The 23,520-nt window shown below is 41.4% G+C and overlaps 1 protein-coding gene across 1 annotated transcript in view; it reads left to right on the top strand.

Annotated features, from left to right (window-relative positions):
* Positions 1–23,520, top strand: part of LAMA1 (laminin subunit alpha 1) — a 549,300-nt gene that overhangs the window by 307,235 nt on the left and 218,545 nt on the right. The window contains exon 34 of the mRNA XM_078687536.1: positions 21,948–22,046. Coding sequence (XP_078543662.1) covers positions 21,948–22,046 — 99 coding nt within the window. The remainder of the gene's footprint in view (positions 1–21,947; positions 22,047–23,520) is intronic.

The following is a 23,520-nucleotide window of genomic DNA, read 5'->3' on the forward strand; positions in this document are numbered from 1 at the left end:
TCATTGTTTGTTTACTACCAGGGAGTAGTGCCCCAGTACTTGTACTCCTACATTTGTCCAATTAAAGCAACTCTACAAAGGACTACTTTTTCCTTTGTCCAAGAGCACTGCACACGAGCACGCAATCTTTTCCATTGCTACGCTTTCCAAATTCTGTTTCTGAAACAGGGATGTAATTCCATTAATCGCCTCACATTTGCTGTGCATTCAAAGACCGAGACTGTTTTTGACTGTGCCTCTTTAATATACTTTCTCTGTTGGGTTTGACATGTGTGTTGTTTTGATACGCTGTGTGCAGGAAGAAGAGAATGTGCATGAATGTGGGCTGTATGCACCCTTAGGCCCCGCCCCTTCCCACCCTCCTGCCCTAGAATTGGCTCCTGCTGTCACTGGGCGTCGGAGCTCAGCTTCTATTAGCCACCAGCACAGAGATGACTTCTGCTTTACACAGAAATCTCACTATTACTCTCCATTGTGATCTTAAATCTGTACCTCTTGTTCTGCCCTCTATCTTGCATGACACATACCCTACCTCTTTTGCAAGCCCCAAAACGTTCTGGCACTCTTATTCCCCTTGGCTCAGTTTTCGCTGGACCTTGGCGCTCTGCTCTGGTGCTCGCGGTGCCTCTGTTTTTGCCAACACCAGGCCACTCATACCCATCCACTCGATATGCCTCTCTGTTGCCACATGGACCTTAGTTTGTCCTCTTCCCTTTCTGACTTTGTCCAAACCAGCCCCATCCTGCTTGGCCTCTCTCTCATGGAGCTCTCATCTCCCTCTCTCTCTCTGTTTTTTCTCTCTCTTCACTCCCTTTGTTCTTGCTTTCCTTGTTAAATGTGAAGACCTTCAGCTGTTCAGGAGTCATGAAATTATGATTTTGTTTGTCTTGTGTGACTGACAGGGACTTACACCTGAGATCAAGTACTTCTGTTGGGTAGCCCGCAGGGCCTCTTGGCGACAGCTACTATACCACATAACTCGGCCACTCCTCCACTCCCCCACCCCTCAACTCCCCCTCCTCCCCAGTTACATTCGGGTCTAAAGACCACAGTGTATCAGTTGCATTCAGCAAATACACCTCTGATGGGGTCTGATAAGGGGGGAACATCCTTTACCACAAAACTTTTACAACGTGGTACCATTACCACGCAACTTTTACAACGCAATTCGTTACAACGAATTGCGCTGGGGGGCGCTCTAGGATAGGGAATGGTTTAATTTACTATCCAACACCTTCCCTACTATCCACGGGGACTGGAGTTGGAATAGTAAATTATACTATTCACTATCCAGCGCCCCCCAACGCAAGTCGTTGTAACGACTTTCGTTGTAAAACCTGCGTTGTAACGGTACGCGTGGTAATACCACGCGTTGTACCGTCATACATCCCTGATAAGGAAGACCTTACAGCCCCTACCATAGAACCACAGATGGACCTTTCCTGCTGCTCGTTTGTATCCCCTTGTGCTTTCTTCGGAGTTTGATTTTAAGTCAGCCCTCTGCTGTACCAATTTCCCTATTGCGAATACTGGATTGACTCTGGTAGAGCTCCATTGCTCAAAATAATTAAGGAGGTTTCTGCAGATCTTCTATAAAAACATATTAAAGGTATCATTGGGTGAGCAATTAAAAATCAGTTACTGTTCCCCTTAAAGTTTTTTAGTTAAATTAAAGATGTAAACCTTTTTAATTTTCAAAATCACTTCTAAACTCTCATGTTTTTGTAAAAAAAAAAAGTCATTTGCCTGCATCTAGTCTGTGCCTTGTGAGGTGGAAAAAAATTGATTTATATAAAAGCTCTTTCTGGCTGTAAATTATGATTGGTTCTTGAGTCCTTTTTAAGACAAAGTTTGCTGACCTAAATGCTTTAAAAATACATGTGTTCTGAGGATGTAAGCCGGTGGCTATGGAATTTTTCCTACTTGATCTATGTTTAGGCTGAAATGATTTTCCTCATAACCAAACAATATGGATTAAGTGTTACATTACCCAAATTCAGTCGCCTAAATTTGTAGGCAGTTCTTTCTGTTTCCTCGTACATCGTGTCTATGATGTTTCTTAGAACTTGTTAGTGATTAAGCCTCCTGATTTGTGTCCCCTCATGTGATATCAGTTCACATACTGGTGATATAGAATGGCACGTCACACTGGTAGGACTGGAATAATTTACAAGTATTGTGCCTTGTTCATATCTCAATAGTGTTTGGCGCATATCTTACACTTTTGAAATATAATAAAAAGATCCTTCCTATCAAGGTATACACTCTGAAGTTATTGAATAGCATTCTGGCCTGGGGTTCAGCTTTTGAGCAGGTCCCTCAGCCTTCTCTACAGGTTTAAACAGTTTGCCTGGTTTGGTGGCTCATTGAACTAATGTATCTACTCCAGGAATCTGTGTTTCATCTTGTGGTCACAGATTTAAATCCTGGTGTGTTCACCTAGCATTGCATCCTTCTGAAGTTGATAAAATGAGTACCATTGAGATGGGTAGCAATAAACAGTTGTTATTTCTTTTTTATTCTTATTTTATTGCCACAAAGATAAATACATCATCGCAAAAAAAATAAGAATTCAGTAATATTATATCAATAAGCATTTGCAGAGCACAGAGAAGCATTACAAAAAAAAGAGAACAAGCAAAATAACCACATTATACATATATCTAATTGCAATATAAAGAATGGAAAACAGCGGTTAATTATATAGGAAGAATATAATACTCAGACACACAGAATATTTATAACGAGATTGAAATGGAGAAGGAGGATCCTAAGGATGGGGGGGCTCATGGTCAGACACAAACTGCGGAGCCTACACTGCAACTAATTCTAAATTCAATTAAACAACTGCAGGATGCAACAAAAGCTGAGGGGAAAAAAAATGGTCTAGCAACCAAACATCTACAAGGAGCTATAAACAAGGTGGCCAAGATTTGCACAGCTACAAATACGAGGATGGCACATCTGGAAGATCGAACGGGTATGATGGAGGATCAACAAGCCAAAGATTCGACTAGATTAAGGGGGTATTGTTGTAAGTAGACACTTTAGAAGTTTAAGTGTGTAGATGAAGTTTTATTGATAAGCACAGCAGAAAGGACCCAACGCCTGCTGACCAGTCAACCAACTGACTCTGCAGAACTTGGAGTCCAGAACCCACAGTAATTCCAGAACTGAATGAGTACCATAGAGAATTACTGGTTACAGAAAATACAACAATCTTAAGAGCATAGAGAATGTAATTTACAACACATCTCCTATCTTTGCAAAACAACAATAAAATTGAAACATGTAGGCTTAAACATGCTAGCACATATAATCACTTAAATAAGAAGGAGGTTTACGGTACCTTTGTAATCTGGGAACGGAGAGGGATGGGGGAAGAGGAGTTTGAGAAGTAGAGATGGTGTCAGGCGTAGTATATGAGGAACAAGTATCCAAAACATCACCAGCACCATGACACCGCCTGGCAGAGGAGGAAGAAGAACTATTTTGAGACATAGGTGAACATTCTTGAGATATGAACATGTAACCACTACCCCTTTCCTCATTTGAAAAAACAGAGGAAGAAGAATTGCAAGGAGTGGAATACGAGATATCAGAACCATTCTGAACATTAGTTTTCTCATTTTTCTTTTTATACATGGCAACTCTCCTTAGATTCCATTTCTCACCATTTTCAAGAAGTACATAATTTGGAAAAACCTTCTTAACAGAAATAGGTCCTCTAAATTTGCTTAGCCCTTTGGAGTTTCTCCCAGGTTTGACTTTGACTAAATCTCCTTCAAAAATACTACTACTCACAGAGGAGGAGGGCAAATCTGGTCTAGAATCAAAGGCAACATCATTGTTTAAGATCTGCTTGACCCAAGAAGGAATGAGTTTTGAGCCGGGAGACCTCCCACGCAAAATCTCAAAAGGAGATTTTGTAGCATTCCCATGGACAGTTGCACGATGGGCACAAACCATTTCTTGAACAAGATCAGATACACAACGCCCACTGGAGACAGCCAGTTGTATTGTTCCTTTAACTAATCTATTGATCCTTTCACATAAACCATTCCCTTGAGGATTGTATAGTGAGGTTCGATGGTGAGATAATCCTGAATGAGATAGAAATTGTTGCATTTTCTGAGAAACTAGCTGGGTCCCATTGTCAGTAATAATGACACTGGGATAACCCTCAGAAAGAAATACAGTCTTCAAAAATTGAATAGTGGTCTCAGAAGTGATGTCTCTTACAAATTTGACCACAATCCACTTTGAAAACACATCAACACACACAATTGCAAATCTCTGATTGACATTTAACTCTGACATAGGTCCTATAAAATCTAAATTTGTTCCACCCAGCAGAACAAATTTGTCATTTCTCAGGAGAATGTCATCCCCACAAGTGGACAGTTCGTCTAAAATTTTAACAAAAGGACGAACAGAAACTTGTAGACAACTTTCCCTCCTAGAACCTTCCTTAAGTAGTTTTATGACATCTTTTAAAACTTCATCAGTCTTCATGGCATCAACCCAATCCTGGTGAGAGAAAGAACCAACTCCAAAAGAAACAAGATCCTGTACCCAAGCAATACTCTCATCCAGTAAATCCAATGAAACATCAGATTCCAATGACTTTTGCGGTAATCTCGAAAAGCAATCAGCTTGGAGATTTCTCCACCCTTGAATGTGCTCAACCTGAAAGTGAAAGTCTTGTAATTTTGCTGCTAATCTTGCCAACCTAGGAGAACCTCTGACAGCACCTCCAGGTGCAAGAATTCTAAGTATAGGCTTGTGATCAGTTTTAATGACAAATTGTATTCCCCAAAGGTATGTGCGGAAATAGTAAGTGCCCCAAACCGCTGCTAAAGCCTCCTTTTCTATGACACTATAATTTCTTTCAGCCACAGACAAGGTTTTGGAAGCAAAAGCAACTGGACGCTCTCCATGATCATGCTTCTGAACCAAAACCGCTCCCAGACCATATGCACTTGCATCAACTAAAAGAATTGTAGGAAGTTTAGTGTCAAAAGGAGCTAGAACACTCGCTTCACAAATTTCATTCTTAACTAGATTGAACGCTGAGTCTTGATCAGGACCCCATAGAAATTTCGTACCTTTTTTTAGTAAGATTCTTAGATTAATGGTTTTCTCTGAGAAATTTCTCACGAACTTGGAATAATATTCTATAAGACCCATAAAGGATCTCAGCTGGTCTTTGTCACCTGGTGAAGGAGCTGACTTTATTGCTAATAACAGGTCTCTTTTGGGCTTGATGCCTTCTTCAGATATTTCATGGCCGAGATATTCAATTTTTTGGACAAGGAAAGAACATTTTTCTCTGCGCAAGGTGAGACCAGCATCATTAATTCTATGCAATACTTGTCTGAGTAGTAAATTATGTTCAGGAACCGAACTGCCAAATACTAGTATATCGTCCTGAAAATAGACCACCTTTTTTAAACCTCTGAATAATTCATGCACCATGCGTGGGAATACGCTTGCCGCTGATATTAAACCAAATGGTAAGCGTGTGAATTGGAAGATTCCTTCCGTGGTTATGAATGAGGTGATATGTTTACATGAATCATGTAACTTAACCTGATGGTAAGCGTTTTTCAGATCAAGTTTTGAGAAAAACTTCGCTCCCTCAAGTGTGGATACTAATTCATTGATGTTTGGGAGGGGAAAAGTATCAGCAACCACATTCTTATTTACAGACCTAAGGTCAACACAGAAACGCAACTTATTGTCAGGTTTCTTGGAAATTACAACTGGTGAAACCCACTCAGACCCCTCAACAGGTTCTATAACTCCATTTTGGAGCATTTCCTCTATTAATTGTTTCACATCATTCCTAATTGCTAAAGGAATTCTTCGTAGTTTGTGTTGGACAGGTATACATCCTTCTTTCAATTTTATCATGTGTGAATATCCTTTAAGTTCACCCAATTCGCTCCTAAATACAGAGTTAAATTCATTTAAAATAGTGTCTATTGAATCATCTTCTAACACCATTACTTGGTCAGGGGCCCTTGGGTTTATGATGATATATAAATCATATTGATGAAACCATCCTAAAATCGGTGGTCCATCAACGGACACATATACTTTTCCAATTATAGACCTCTGTTTGAAATCAATTTTAGATTCAAAATATCCCAGAATGTCTATTACTTCCCCTTGAAAGCCTTTAGGTGAAATGTCACTTTTCTGTAGTGGCATACTAGACCAAAGTTCTTTAAATGTACATTGAGGAATGATTGTATGTCGTGAGCCCGTATCAACCATTAACTGGACTTCTCGCCCATCAATAATGAACATAGCTTTGGGTCTGTTCAATCTTCGATCATCTAAGTTAGCTATTATGTCGGACTCACATATCACTAACATTCTTTCACTAATGGAAGATTTGTCACTGGGGTAATCTTCCACTACAGCAATTTTCTGTTTGTTCTTTGTTTTGCACATCTTAGAGAAATGTCCAAATTTCCCACATTTGAGACATTCTTTGTTGGCTGCAAAACAGAATCGTGCTTCCGAAGAATGTGAATTACTGCCACATCTAGTGCAAAATCTGTTTGAAATTGGAGCTTTCTTCGTAAATGTTCTGAATTTGCTTTTGACAATAGCGACTGCATCATCAGAATAATTTTGAGTATCATTTTCTGTTTCTTTGTCTGAGACAACTGACACTTCTTCTGACTGTTTTCTCTTTGAGTTCTCTATAACTCTGATGCATTTTTCTGATTCCTCTATCACTTGTGCAAGTTCGATGGCTACTTTGAGAGTAGGATTCTTGGCAGCCCATAGTCTCTCTTGGATCTTTCGGCTACTACATTGAACTATGAGTTGATCCCGTATTAGTTCTTCAGCCATATTACCAAACTTGCACTTTATTGATAATTCTCTTAACCGAGTGACAAAATCATCAATATTCTCTTCTGATCTCTGCTTTTGAGTATAAAATTTGTATCGATGCATCACTAAATTTTCTTCCTTTGCGAATTTCACTTCTAAACGTGATATAGCCTCTTTGTAAAGATCTGGTATTGCTTCTCCATTTGCTTGTAGAGCAATTGATAAGAATCTAAAAACTCTTTGTCCCTCCTTGCCAAGTGTACTCAATAAAATTGCTTTCTTTCTCTTGGAGGAGAACTCCTGCCCATCTATTGCCTCTAAATAATTATCAAACATTATATACCAATCCTCCCATTGTACTGGAGGGTTTCCTGGTTCATTTAAAAATGGAGGAGGAAGTGTGATGTTGATATTCTGTGCTGTAGCCATCTATGTCTTTGTAAATGAAATTTATAAGTACCTGATTTTGATTTTCTTTCTTGACAGACGTTGTGCTGAGTGTGCACTGAAGAAATGTCAAAAACTGTAAATTTCTATTAAGTTCGAGTAGTTTGATGGTTAAAATGGCCGCCACATGAAAGCGAGGCTTGGTTTCAGTGGAAACGAGACTTGGAATGCAGGAATTATGTCTCCGGACAATTGAAGTATTTCCTATAGAAACAACTGTTAAACAAAATGGCCGCTAGTGAAAGAGAGGCTTGACACTCACGTTTTAACGTGGCTGCGTAGACTCCTTGTGCTCGCGGTAGAGTGCACTCGCGCCGACGCGTTGCTAGGAGACTACAGTACTCCTAGATCGGAGCAGAAGCCATTTAAGATAATTATTTAAAATTACCGATTTCATGAAGGCTTCTGATGTCCTCCGGTTTCCGATGTCAATTTCTTCTGTCGCTATGGACCTTTGACATCACTAGGTTCGAATTGTTGAATCCTTTTTGCTGGCGATGTTCGAGGCTTGAATTTCTTCTCCTGAAACCTCTTCTGGACGTCGAGGACAGCAGGCTCAAGTCGCCAAAATGTTGTAAGTAGACACTTTAGAAGTTTAAGTGTGTAGATGAAGTTTTATTGATAAGCACAGCAGAAAGGACCCAACGCCTGCTGACCAGTCAACCAACTGACTCTGCAGAACTTGGAGTCCAGAACCCACAGTAATTCCAGAACTGAATGAGTACCATAGAGAATTACTGGTTACAGAAAATACAACAATCTTAAGAGCATAGAGAATGTAATTTACAACAGGTATGAAAAACAGATGGTGGATGCCCAGTGGAAGCTGGAGGACCTAGAGAACCGTCAGAGAAGAAATAATCTCAGAATTCTGGGCATAGAGGAAGGGGCAGAAGCCGGGGACATTAGGGCATATGCCCTGAGAATGTTCAAAGGAGCCTTTCCGGAACTGAACCATTGGGATTGGGACAGGGAAGTACAAAGAGTGCACAGATTCCCAATGATGTTAAAAAAGAAGGGACATTCTACAACTGAGGGGGCATCAAGATCAAGAGCTATACTAGTATACTTCGGCAACTTCTTATTGAGAGAAGAAGTGTATGCCAAAGCTCGCCCCAATGCCAAACGCACGTTTGAGACCCAGTCTTTCTTCTCAACTCCTGATTACTGTCATAGCACAGTTGAAAGAAGGTGGCGACTCAGAGAGCTATTGGATCCATGTCACAAGATGGGCCTACAGGCTTATTTAATGAATCCGGCAAAACTAAAGATAATCTATAAGAATTCTACTAAGGTCTTCTTCTCTGAAATCCAAGCAAAAGAATATATTGACATGATTCGCACTAATGATGAAACTAGCGGAGCAGCCAACGACAAACCCTAAAGACCTTATTGATGACACTGTTTCTAATTAATCCTTTGCTCAGTAAAAGCACAAGTTTGCCATAGAGGGGCTCCAGCTTTGAGATAATATATGAATGTATGAAAGAAGATTAAGGGCAAAGGAAATGTAAATATTGATTGGGGGAAAAAAATTTAAGGATAAATAATACGAAGTTAAGGATAAATCATGGGTGAAGTGGATGAGGGGGATATGAAGGTGTTTTCAAATGGAAGTAACTAGTCCAGGCGACTTAAGGTGTCTATAAAGGTCGGCAAAGGGGAGTCGATAGCCAGACTCCATCACAGTGGCCAGCGGCCTGCTTGCTCTAACAGGTGGGTGGGAGGATGGGGGCGGGGGGGAGGGGAGAAAATCACAAAAAAAATCATCACATCAAGATAAGATTAAACAAATGGAGGATCAGAAACATCAAATTTTGAAAAATGAGAAAGCTGAAAAAAAACTGTATGTTATAAAACAAATATATCAATGCGGATAGGCACTTTGAATATTTGTGGATTGAATGACGGAAGGAAGAGAAGGGAGGTGAGGGAATACTTAAAAACAATTCATGTTGATCTGCTTTGTTTACAGGAGACTCATATAGAGGTGGCTCAAAAGGGATTATTGGGGCAGCTAGGGTTTCAACTGCTTGCTTGCACGACACAAGGGACAAGGACACGAGGGGTTGCTGTATGAGCACGACAAGGCAATGTGATTATCAAAAAACAAAAAGCAGATCCATATGGGAGGTGGGTGCTGATTGAATGCCAAGTGAAGGGATTTAACTTTACTTTATGCTCACTGTACGCCCCGACAGTTGATGACCCTGAAATGCTGAATACAATGAATACACAATTAGCTAACTGGCCCCAACGTCTGGTGGTGTGCGGGGATCTTAATATTAATGGCTTGAACGGCCTATGGAAGGATGATCCCAAAAATTTGTGGGGAGGAAAAAGAGAAGCCATATGGCTTTGATACGGCTAATGGAAGATAATGGCTTAATAGACATATGGGAACAGCAAAATAAGGTTGGCGGGGGCAGCACATATTTTTCTGCACCTCACAAAAAATTAGCAAGACTTGATTACTTTTTGGTCTCCCCTACAATAGCAACTATGGGTAAAGTGAGCAAGCTTCCCCGGGTTATGTCTGATCATAGTCCATTGATTTTAGACATTGTAATCCCAATACAAAATAAACTAACTCTAAATTGGACTTTTGAGAGGGCCCTGCTACAAGATGCTAAATATATTGAACTCATGAGAGGATGGCTGAAAGGGTTTTTAGAAGTAAACAGAGGAACAGCTACCCCTGCCATAGTTTGGGATACAATGAAAGCAGGCATAAGGGGGCAGACACTTAGGGGCATATTACCAACAACTAGCGATAATTTTTGTCTCTAACTTGTTTAGAGACAAAAATTATCGCCGCACATCGGCGATTTTTATCGCAGATAAACCTTGCTATTAGCAAGGTTTATCGCAAATGCGATAAAAAACGGCCGCAATGCATGAATATCGCTGAAAAGTCAGCGATATTCATGCATTATCGAGCAAATGCTCTTAGCCATGTTATCCACCTCCCATTGGATAACATGGTGAAGAACTGCTCAGGGCAGGTGTTAGCTTTTGGAGATATTCGCGCTTAGCGCGAATATCTCCAAAAGTTGGTAATAGGAGATAGCGATGTTAGCGACTGTTTCCAGTCGCTAACATCTTGGCACGCCCACTTTGCATGTCATTAGTGATAAATATCACTGACATGCAAAGCGGGGCCCAAGATGGTCGCTATCTCCTATTAGCTGTCACTAACTGGTGTTAGCGACAGCTTGGTAATAGGGAGATAATTTTATCTCCGCTTTCTTGGCTTTTAAAGCCAAAAAAGCGGAGATAAACCCCCTTGATAATATGCCCCTTAGTTACTCAATCAGACGAAACAAAGCAGAAAAGGACGAGATGGCAGGGAAGATAAGAACGGTGGTGAGGATTGAGGAAGAACTTGGTGTTGCTATCAGTTCCAAACAAGACATTATTGCAATATCGCAGAGATTAACAGTAGCTAAAGCATCAGTGGGGGAGATATTTGCATCTAAAGCAGCAGGGAAATACTTGGCTTGGAGGAAGGAACAGTATGAATATAGCGAACAGATTGGCCAATTATTAGCTATACGAACAAGACAGGCAGCTACAAAGGGAGATATTGCGGAAGTAATGCTTCAAGATGGTAGTATGGTAACAGCACCTAGGGATATATGTGGAAGGTTTCAAGAGTTTTATCAGCAACTCTATAACCCTGATCAAGGGGGTGTGATACATGAGATAGAGGAGTTTCTAGAAGGAGCAAATCTAGAAAAACTCGATGCGGCTGATAAAGGGGTATTGGAAACAATGTTTAATCGAGATGAAATGCATAGAGCAATTTTGGATCTCCCAGCAGGGAAAGCTGTTGGTCCTGATTCCATCCCACTAGAATTCTACAAAATCTTTTACTCTGAAATAGAAGGGGACTTTTTTAATTTAATAACTAATATTCAGAATGGCAGTTCTCCCCCAGAGTCGTGGAGCGAAGCAATTATGATCGTGTTTATTAAAAAAAAAAACCTCCAACAAATCCTGGGTCATATAGACCAATTAGCTTAATGAACAGCGATGTGAAAATATATTCAAAAATTATGGCAAATAGACTAGGGAGTGTAATTGGTAAGATCGTATCCCCTAGACAACACGGGTTTATCCCTGGGAGAGGAACTGCAGAGCACATCAGGAGAGTACTAACCCTGTTTGATGGAACAGCAGCCTCACGAGACCCTATGTCATTAATATTACTAGATGCAGAGAAGGCATTTGATAGGGTCTCGTGGGGATTTCTTTGGGCAGTACTAGAGAAGGTAAATTTAGGGAGTATTTTTATAAAAGCTGTAAAGGCACTATATATTAATCCAAGAATAAAACTTAGAATTATGGGTGAAACGAGCAATACGATATCTATCGGGCGAGGAAAAAGACAGGGGTGTCCCTGTTCTCCACTCCTCTTTGCCCTATATATAGATGCATTCATACAAAAAATAGAGCAGAACACAGACATACGGCCAATCGTCTTGAACGGGTACGAAACAAAAATTTTGGGGAATGCGGACGATTTGTCGGTCACATCTAGCGATCCTCAACTAGCATTACGAGCGATAGAAGAAGAGGCAGCTATATATGGAAATTTATCTGGATACAAGCTAAATGTAGACAAGACACAAGTCGTAATAAATCAGAAAATAGTGATGGTAGATCGAAGAATCACAGGAACTGCAATATATTTGGGGGTTTTAATTACCTCTGATATGTCGACAGTGGTGGCAAAAAATATAGAACCTATAATAACCAAAGCCAAACTTGACTTCAATAGATTAAATAATCTACATTTGACCACAATTGGCCGGTGCAATTTGATAAAAATGTCCTTTTTACCTAAAGTACTTTATCTTTTTAGGACTATCCCCTTGCTATTTGATAATAGATGGTTTAGAGAACTTGAAGGGGTAACAAACAGGTTTATTTGGGCAGGAGGAAGAACACGCCGCAGCCAAAAAATTTTGTCGTTACCGCGAGAACGAGGCGGGCTGATGCTCCCCGACTTCAAAGCCTATTATTGGGCAGCTGCCTTACAATATATAAGAGGAATGCTGGGGGGGATATAACAGATAAATGGAGAGGGAGGGATATGATTCCGGATGTATATGAACTTTTGGCTAAAAATTCAGATAGATGGCTTCTCAAATATGATGAGAAAAGCTATTACAAAAAGGTACGCTTCAAGACTTTGGGGGCCGCAATAATAATTTGGTCTACCATAAAAAAGAAGATAAAATTGGGTAGAATGAATTATTATACACCATTATATGGGAATCCATCGCTCCCAGGAGTATTTCATGACTCTGTAATGAAAGGATGGGAAAGGCAAGGAGTAGCAACTATAGGAGATCTTATAGGGACAGCAGGGACAATAATCACTTATGAGAATGCGCAACGTCTATTTAATTTAAGACATAGAGATTTCTATAAATATCTACAAATTAGGTCAGTTTTATAAAGGAAGCGTGGTGGGGGTGTTGATATGCAAAAGATAGATTTAATGGAAGACATAAGAAAAGAAAGAGGATGCTCCATATCGCAGCTATATGGCGAAATATGCAAATATAAAGAGGATGACTCTAAAAAAATGTATGAGAAATGGGGAATAAAATTGGGGCTGATTGGGAATGAGGCTGAGAAATCGCTAAAATTGTCAAATACTGTGCTGAGAGCAACAAATTTGCAAACTCAGCAATATAAAACAATGTTCGAATTATATCATACTCCCCACAGGGTGGCACAATGGGGTGGAACAAGAGGCATAATTTGTCCAAGATGTCAATCCACCCAAGCTGATACTATCCACATGTTTGCCTCATGCCCTGCCCTAGACGAGTACAAAAAAGACCTGGAACAGTTTTTCAATAACTCGTTGGGAATGAGTATAATATTGTTGGATGAGGTAATGATTTTAGGAGTAACAAAGGATGGTTTGGATACACCTCACCACGAGTTTTTGTATATAGCTATGGCATTAAGTAGATTATGTGTAGCGTCGCTATGATATAATAATATAATAATAATCCACATTTGTAAAGCGCACAATCACCCGTAAGGGTCTCTAGGCGCTGGGGGCCGTCGGGAAGATTAAGCAAGCTATTGCCCAGAGTCACATGGTGCTGGGCTAACCTGCCGCCGGAGCTGGGGATCGAACCGTGATCCCCAGATTCCGGAGTCAGTCGCCCTGGCCGTGGCGCCACGCTATGGAAAGATCCTAGACCACCGACACTACAACAATGGGTCTCGAAGCTGCTGGCGATATGTACTCTGGAACAGGCTTTATATGAGAAAAAGGGAAGGGTAAGAAGGGAAGCTGCGAGACGAATCTGGGCTCCTATAACAGAATGGAAACAAAGGCTGGGGGAGGTGTAAGCATACAGTGAGATATCTATCAATTGGCTTTACCTTGAGTTAACAAAATTCAGTGTTGGCAGAATCTCTACGATGAATTGATGAACTTATGAACATACTTTAAGGACAGATATGGTAAAAAGAAAGTTTTCTGATTTATTTATCCTGGTGATTTTCAAAATGAAAATGAAATGTAATTTTGATGTTGATGAACAATAAAAAATTTTTTTTAAAAAAAGGAAGATAAAAAATTACAATAAATTCTTAATCACATTGAAAACAAGACCATATCCTTCGAAATTCTAACCAAGACCGAGAGCCTCTAACTTTTGCTAGTGCAATCTCCATTTCATAAATCTCCCCCTTGGCAAAGACCAAAATTAGTTAATGCTTAGACTCGTACTTTGAATCCAAGAGCGAGCGATACATAAATGAGCACAGGCCGAGATAATAGAAGCAAAAGGTTTCGTAAGGCCACCAAGCTCTGAGAAAATTCCCAATGCCAACTCTTTCCTAGAAAAAGGATTGTCATGTCCAACCCAGGTAGCAAGAGCGGGAGTTATGTTGGCCAAAATTCCTTCAACAATGGACATGTAATAAACATATGGTTTAAATCTGCAGCATATTCTTGACATTTCGGGCAGTATGATTTAGTAGCAGTTACATTTTTTGCCCATTTAGAAATTCGCTCTTGGGTAAAGTAAAGCATAAAAATAGTTCTATATTGTTGAAGTTTTAGATTGACGGATGTTACTGCTGAGTCTATAGTTTCGAGGGATTCCTGTATTTCCTCTTTTGTTATGTCACAATTAAAAATCCGGCTAAATTTAGCCGCAATTTGTATGCCGTCATCGCTAACCACCTCAATAAGTTTCTGGTAGGTTTTACCTATAGTTCCTCTTCCACTAGTACCCAAATATGTAGGCAAGATCTCGGGAGAGCTGATCAATTCTAACAATCCCCAACCACGAATGAAATAATCCCTGACTTGTAGGTACGTAAAAAAAATAAGTTTGTGATAAAACAAATTCTTCTTTCAAAGATAAAAATGTTTGAAATCCCTGTTCATCATATAAATGACCCACCCGCATCACACCCTTAAATTGCCATTCCTTCACGATCTGATCATGGAATATATTAGGCATTAAAGGGTTCCCCCATAATGCTGTATAATGATTTAGATATGCTTTACAAATTTCATGCCATATATTAGTATTGTCCCTGACTACCTTGAACCGTATCCGCTTGTAGTAGTTGGGATCAAACATTTTAGTACAGTAAAAACCCAGTACTAGGTCCACAAGCCAGTTGATATGAAAGCCAGCTGAAAGCCAGCTAATATTAGCATCAGTTCCTCTAAGTAAGCTCTAAGTAAGCTCTGTATTCACCCAGTGAATGCTGCCCAAAAATACAACTTAAAATCTGGAAGTTTAAATCCCCCTGCTTATATGATCATTTGAAATAATGGATACCTCTTCTGACCCGTCGGTATCCCCAAATAAAACAGCCGACGGCACTATCAAGATGTTTAATAAAAAACATCTGCTATTCAGTGCCAAGAGACCCAAGGGTGCATGTGCTCTTTTAGCAAATACATGTTTGGTTAAATTTGAGGCTGTCTGCAAGCTACATTTGAAAAAAGGGCACACAAATGTGTTACACTTTTTTCAAAATATTTATTCTTGAATTCACGGTCCTGCGCCTGGAAGCTTGGTACAGTCTGTGTTCTGGAAAAGAAGCCTCTGGAAATGCTATGCAAATGAGACACACTGTAACTTTGTTTCTGACCTCCTCTGGTTCAGTGCACAATGTACACATGAAGAGTAGGTAAGCAATTATAAGGGTATTTGTATACTTAACCCCTTCCATGCTATTGACGGCCCCCGGCCATCATGCACCACAGTGGGCGTGTGCTGAGGGCTGTCATGAACCCGTCCACTGAATAAAAGTGCAGCACAGGCGCAGAATCGCGGCCGCACCCAAGGGGTTAATGCAGAATTTACGTAAAATCTATTCTCCCGGCAAAGAATTTTTCAACTCACTGGTCATGAGCAAACAGATATTACATCATCCTTCTGGTTGGTTTGCCCCAATACAACCTTTTCCTTCGTGGACAAACTCATTAAGTTTGCTGCATGGACTCGCTTCCAAAAAACACACACACATTGGCCCTTTGAAACTGGTAATCTTAGTCCATGACACTACACCAGTTTACCTAGTGCAAAGCCTCCCTTGATACACTCTGGCTCAGAATGTCCACCAATAAGTACTGCTCTGTGCTGCTTCAAGATTCCCATCTTTGTTCTATAAGGTGCCCCGCACTTGCTTCCTTCAACCTTTTACTCATAGGTACTTTAAAAGATATTACTCTGAGTTGGGAGTTCCAGTGTGATGGTTTCACATCAGTGGCTCTGTTTGCAGATACCCTCCATAATGCCTTGTAGCGTAAAGCAAATATGTGATGTACTCAGTGGTTATACCTGCAGTAAAAGCTCCACACCTCAGGGAGACATAATCTAACAAGAGGAAGCGAGACTGATTCTAAAGTTTCACAAAACAAAGAAACCCAAGATATTTTTTTCTCCATCTAGCCCTCAGACTACTTAACCAGTTTCCTGAATCCATAAGACCAACTGTAAACTTCTGAACTTCCCAAAAAGTGGTAAAAATACCTTTTCAAACATTTTTTCTGAATTATTTTCCTTCCTAGCAACTAGTTCCCCCAGAATACAATTGGTATGTTATACGTAAAGTGCTCAGTTGTCCATGAGGCTAGTTCAGCGCACTATAAATACCATAAATAAACAAATACAATGTATCACATGTGTGACTCGGTTCATATTTACCATACACAATTCTATCATGTACTTCCATGCACAATAATTGCAAATAACACTGTGGATCTTCCTATCTGGTTCACGCAGCAGTACCTTAACTTGATCTATCAGGATGTGTATCATGTTAGCTCCCCATCACTGGCTCCTCTGTGGGTAGGGCAGGTTGTACTGCACACCTTGAGAAGAAGTTGGGGACAGGCTCCACTCCAGCACTTGGGTTGAACTACATGATTCTGGCGAAGAGGACTTATCTGAATAAGGTACATTTATGACTTGCATAGGTAACTGAACATCCAGTTTCCAATCAAGTGGATTATGTCAAACTAGATCTTAATATTCAAGAAGACATCATCGCGCCAAAGAAGCTGCCTCGCTTAAAGTTTTCCCCCTAATGCTACCTTCCTTGGCACCACCTCTCTCCTTGGAGCTTCTGGTGGGCTTTCTTTCTTGTCTAAGTCTGCTGCTGTATTTCCTCAGACGTCTTCAGTGCACCTAAGATCTCCATGGCGGTAACAAATATTCTGAGAGCTTGCACACACACAAAGGGGGTTGTAGCCTGACCATATGGTTTCACACCCACCCAAGAGAAAAAAATAAAAAAAAGCAAAGCACTTTTCGACTCCAACCACTAGGTGGCAGAATATGCGCAGTGTGTGAATCTAGAAGAGTCTATGCTGCCAAACCATTCTTACAGGTAAGTAACTTGTTTTGTTGTTGGTTATGCAGGACTTGGCAAACAGAACTTTTTTTCCCCTCTGCACTGTATGGCCTCTTTCAAGGAACACTGGGGCATATTATCAAGTAAGGGGCGTTACATTATCGCCGCTTTCATCGGCAGGAAACTGCCGATAAAGCGGCGATAATGGGCTTGATAATATGCTCTATGAATTCCAATCGAAGCCCATGTTAGATGTCTTCTAACATGGGCTTCGATTGGAATTCATAGAGCATATTATCAAGCCCATTATCACCGCTTTATCTGTAGTTTCCTGCCGATGAAAGCGGCGATAATGTAACGCCCTTACTTGATAATATGCCCCACTATTGCTTCAAGCCACTAGTTTGTTGATGCTAGAGTATTACAATGCTTTGTATTTTTCAATATTCTCGGTAGACTTTGTTGGACTCAGACACCTTTTATGCTTAAAAGACCTCACAGTGACACTGCTTCCGGAGAGGTGTGTCTGTCCTAGTGCTGGCGGGCCAGTGAACTCGTACTCGATTTGCACTTGCTCTGATTTAAATCCTGTTAGGATTTGGAGCAACAGATTTAACCCTTTTAAATACTCCCACAGAGTTTTGTAGTTCAAAATGGCCGCGTGTGCACTGCGTCAAACCATGTGTAAAGTGCTGAGAGTTCATGCTGTTACAGAGCATTTACTGAGGCCATTCAGTAGGGTGGGGTCACATAAGTAAGGTTACCAGAGCAGCCCATGTCACCAAGGATACCATACACTAGTGCTGGATTTTTATTTACCTTCATAATGCATTCTAGGAGATGTAGTGAAGGTGATCCAATGAAACTCAAACGCAATATCTTGGTTGGAGTAATTAAAACGGTAGGAAAATAGGTATACAAAGCAAAAGCCGTAAATTATGTTGGTATCCACTTCAATATATAGTGTACATTGCACTTTTGTCTGTCATATTAAAACCAATATTTAAGAGGAATAGTTTTTAAAATAACTTATGCCATTAGCATGTTATATGCACCCCAGAAGAGTGTGTGTTTCTCCAGTTCTCTTCATCAAGCGCCTCTCTCTCTTTGTGCTTTAATTGTTCTCTTTGTGTTCCCCATGCTGACTGTTGCGTTCTCCCTCCCGCATCCCATTGCTTCTTGCCCCACCCCTTCCTCCATTGGAAGTTAGCATAGAAGTCATATTTTTTGCTTCTATTATGCAGATCAAAAAAGGCACTTTTGCACTACTCTTCTTTCAAATTTACAGATCTAATTTGAATTGGTAAATTAAAAAGAGAAGGCACTTATGTAATTTTGAAGGCATATATGCATGATGACACATGCGTGCACACTTTTCACACATGTGTTCACATACAAAATAAAGCAGCCACCTCATAGCACCTTTTTTTCCAGCTTTTGCCAGCATCATCATCAGCATTCAGCAGCACCATATGGCAGGAAAAAAAGGCAGTGACAGGGACAATAGGTCTTAAAGGCGTGACGAGAGAGCATCGTCATTCAAGGCCTGGCTCCACGGTAGAGCCTGGACCAGCTCCACTCCTCCCCAAGTTCGCGTGCGCCAGAGTGACCCCACCCAACTCCGCAGATTCTATTAAGCCATTCACCTCATATTTGGGTGGCCTGTACTCGTTGGCGTGCTTTTGGGACTTGCTGATTTGCAAGGGGTCCCTACTGGTTGGCTACCGGCGGTTCCATCCCTGGTGCCAGCCAGGCCCTTTGGATCCATGGATGGATCAGGACCGCACTGGTCATACCACCTCTACCTTGCCTGGCACCAGTTCTGGCAGCGCTATCCCCATTCTCATCCCTGACTCTGACACAGAGCTGGAGGGGCGGCGTCAGAAGCCCACTCTGTTACTGAGTGGAGGCATGCTCTCCAGCCAGCCAGAGACTTTGCCCTATTCCTATGGGCTAGGACTTGGGGAAGAATGGGAGGGGGCACTGGGCCCTGAAGAATACCAGCCCATAGACCCGAACATGGACTGGTATGAGGAATTGATAGATGTCAGTGGACTGGACACCTCCTCAGATACTTGCATGGTCTCTCTTCCTACCGTGGCTAAGGAGGAGGAAACATCTTTTGCTATTGTGATGACAAAGGGCAGCTGTGGTCCAGGACCTTAGCCTGCCCTCAGTGGCAGACAAAACTAACGTCTTAACGGATGTGCTTCAGCTGGGAGTGACCCCTTCAGAACCGCTTCTTCCATTTAATGAAACCCTTACAGACCTACTGCTTGGAACCTGGTCCAAAGCCTGCACAGAGACTACTGTAAAACAGGACAATTGCCCGCTGCCATCGCCTCTCCTCAGGGACCCCAGTTTCCTCACGCAGCACCCTACCCTGGATAGCTTGGTGGACCAAGCCTCCACTTCCTGTGTAAATCCTAGTGCACTCCCTACCACCCCACCTGATAGGGAATCCAGAGATTAGACACCTTAGGGGAGAAAATGTTTCCTTCCACCAGCCTGGCAGTGCCGTCTATGAACACCATGTGCCTTTTTGGGTTGTTACTACCAGGCACTATGGGATTTAATTGCGCAAGTACTGCCTGTTGCCCCTGAGAAAGCCCTAGTCATACTCTAGCAAGCTATTGCAGACAAGAGAGATACAGTGAAGTTTACGCTCATGGTTTGCACCATGTCATGCAGCCTGCAATGGCAGCATGTGTGGATTTTGTGTGTTGTTCCCTTGGAGTGGCATAAGATATGCTGCAACCCTTTAGACTCTTTTTAGCATTCATGCTCTAGGTACCCGGGATACCATTTACTACGGACTTACTCAAGTGCTAAAGTTGTAGCACAATTAGACAACACCTTGAGGTCTGGTTAGGAGGCCTCGGTGCACTATCAAAGTCTAAAATAAGCATCTAGTAGCTGAAGAGGGGGCACGAAGTGACAGGATGACTGCAAAAAAGCCAGTTTCCACCAGCTCCAGATGGGGCTTGGAGCATTTAGTATCCTGAGTTATTCAGCATGACCATTGGTCCTTCGATCAGGCTCCCTCTTTGGGAGGATCTTTTGTCACTGCATCAGGAGCGGGTTCTCCACCCGAACCTGTCAACGCTCCGCCTTCAGGCATGAAGATTTAAAGCTTTTGACATTTTGCTCAAAGTCTGCAATGTTAATTTTGCAGCCAGGTGTCCTTCTGTCAAGACAGTATACGCCTGCTGTCGGGGCAAATTTGTGGCATGTTGTATAGAGAAACAGGCTGACCTTCTTTCTGCTCCCCTCTCTTTGGATCTTCTGTTTATTGTTTCTATTGCCCATCAGGGCTCTGCTTTGGGTACGTAAAAGGTCTATCTTTCTGGCTTCTCAGCCTTGCTGAGGTTTCCTGATGAACTTTTTCTGTTCAAATCCCTTGTTGTAAATAGGTTTCTGAAAAGGTCTGCAACACATTTTCCCACATTCACCCTTCATCACACCTCAGTGAGGTCATAATCTAGTACTCACCTATCTGATGTGCGCTTTATTTGAATCACTGCACAACTGTCCTCTTAGGCTACTTACCATCAAGATGAGCTTCCTAGTGATAAGAACATCTATCAGGAGTGTCATTGAGCTTCAGGCTTTGTCATTTAAGCCTCATACCTAAACATTTTCCCTGAAAAGCTGGTTCTTCGCACTAGAGCTTCCTTCCTGCCATCGCCTTTTTAGCTCCACCACATCCCTCTAAAGAAGAGGAGCGAATCCACCAACTGTACCCAAAAAGAGTGTTGTGTTTCTTCCTTGACCATACAAAAGAGTTCTGGGTGGATGAACAATGTTTCGTGGGGTATGTCGGAGCAAAGAAAGGAAAGGTCATGCAAAAACGGACCTTCTCCCAGTGGATTATCCTCTGCATTAAAGTCTGCCACGCATTAGCCAAGAAGCAACCCTCTGAGGACTTTCATTCTCATTCTACCAGAGCCAAGGATGCGACTACTGTATTAGCAGGCAGAGTTATAGTCGTGGACATCTGCCAGACAGCAGCGTGGGCTTCTCTGCACATGTTCACCAAGAACTACTGCCTGGACAGTCTGGTCCATCGGGACATGCACTACGGTTTCTCAGCCCCACCTCTGGGGAGGTATTCTAAGGTAAGAAATCTGTGGCTAGAAGTCTCTATCAGTTGAACATGTTTACCTTCTGTAATGCCTTATCTGATCTAGCTGCAGATTCCTTACTGACCCACCCATCCTTCCTGCACTGTGAACGGATTTCTATGGGCAGGGCTGTTCCCTTTTATGTCCCTAGTTTTCCACACCAGTGGTCAGTGTTCTTCGTGCCTCCACATTAATGGTGTAAAAAATCATGAAAAGCGGAGCTGAGCTATGTCACCTACCTGTGTACAGGGGATCTGCTCACAAAAAAGTTCCAGATCCAGTCTGACGCCTGGGAATAATTCTAAGGTAAGGAAACTCTGTGGCTAGAATGAGTCTCTACCGGATAAGGCATTACCGAAGATAAGTTTCTTGTTCTTTAAGCCATTTCAATTCAAACGAGAATAGTGTATATCAGTGAGTGAAAAACGTGCATGTCATACTGTATTTATTAACAGATTGTATATTTGCGCACATGTACACTTGGTATTCTGAAAAAATTGACACACAAAAACGCCAGACTTTCTAAAGGAAGAAAAAATTTATGTTTGTAAGTTCTCATTAGCTCAATAAAAAATCTGCAATTGTTTGTCTGTGACAGTGAGTATGATAGTCTGTGCGTGTCTCAAAACAATGAGTTTCTTATTTGAGAATGTCTCTTACTTTCTCAAGGAGTCCTTATCGTCAAGAGTTAATGCATCCTATTCCTTGGTGAGGAATAAAGAAATGCTTGCTGGCGTTACTGATGAGGCTTCTAAACTATACAAAAAGGTACTTATCATATACTATCTTTAAGTTAGGCGTGTGACAAGTACACTAACATTTATGCTGTTTGAGATTTAAATGATTGAATTTATTAATATGTAGAAAATACTTCTGATCTAACATGTGCAGAGACCTAGCCCCTAGAAATCTATTTTGTTCTTGTTGTATCTCTTTTAACAACACAATAAATGTATATTCAACAGTCACAGCTGTTGACATTTGCTGCTCCCTTTCACCTTCTACTCCATCCTGCCTATCTAATCTTATTCCACCTCCTACTAAAGTTACAAATAATGGGTTGTGTTGAATGTTGAAGCAGCTCTCTTCTAGTAAAGGTCTTATCCTCTTCAAGCATCATTTGTCCATGTGCTTTTCTCTTTCTGTAGTGCGGGAGTACAGTGGGCAGGTTGCTGAGCTGTACAGGCTCACCAGCAGATGCAGTCCTTAATTTTCTCTGGTACATCTTCAGCCCTCTTGTTGATGCAGATTTTGTAGAGATGCTTCTCAAGTGTGGTTTGGGCCAACACTGTAGTAGATTATGATGGTGCTTGGGAAAGCCATCCTCTCAAGTCTCAAGCATTTCACTTAGCTGGGTCTTGCCTCTATGCCATGGTGGCTCATTTCCTTTCTGTGTAGCCAGCAGCTTGCGTGCCGGGAACTAATTATGTTCTTGTTTTTTTTCAGTCTGGAGAAAAACAGCACTAAAGGGCCTTTTTAAGGGCCTCCCCTCAGCCAGTATTGCGGAGCTTTGGGTGAAGTGAAGCTATAGGTGGCTACAGAATCCTTTCCCTTGACTTCTGGTTCTGATTTCTTGTGAGGAGAGGTTGAGTAGGCATAGAAAGTAGTAATCACCATAGGTGTTGTAAGGTCCTAATGGGGAAAAAGCCAATGCTCTACCCATCGATTGTGAGGCAGAGAGCTAACGAGGGCTCAAGAAAAAAATAAAGTCCAACTGCAACAAAAATAAATAAAGATAACAAAACGTTGAAGCAGCTTGTAAAGTTTCTGTTCCCAAAGCTCACAGTGTACACTGTAGTCAACTACATGCTTCCAGCAAAACTATAAGTTGTTTTTTTCACTTTCTTTAAATACTATCATGTTACCTCTACCCATACCTCAAACTGAATGATTAACACATCCCACTCTAGCAAGGTTACTATGAGCACATTTGCAGACCTGTGCACCTTGATCATGGACAAGGGCAGACTAGGTATTCAGGAAAAATGTCTCCAACTTGTGCTGTCTCTCTATCTTCCATTTAAGGAATTGTTGGGCAGTGGAATGCTGTTTTCTCACATGTTGGTCACATGTTTTCGTTTCACCACATTTTACCTGAGCACTGCTTTGCACTCCTGTAGCACCCACAATGATTGTATAGTGATTATTTGTGCAATGCTTTTTGACAAGATAGCACAAAAACCTTCTGATATGACAAATTCCAATGGCCATGATCCATATCTTTCTGTTAACCTTTGAAAAT

Source organism: Lissotriton helveticus, chromosome 4_1, assembly GCF_964261635.1.
Source record: "Lissotriton helveticus chromosome 4_1, aLisHel1.1, whole genome shotgun sequence".
NCBI lineage: Eukaryota > Metazoa > Chordata > Amphibia > Caudata > Salamandridae > Lissotriton > Lissotriton helveticus.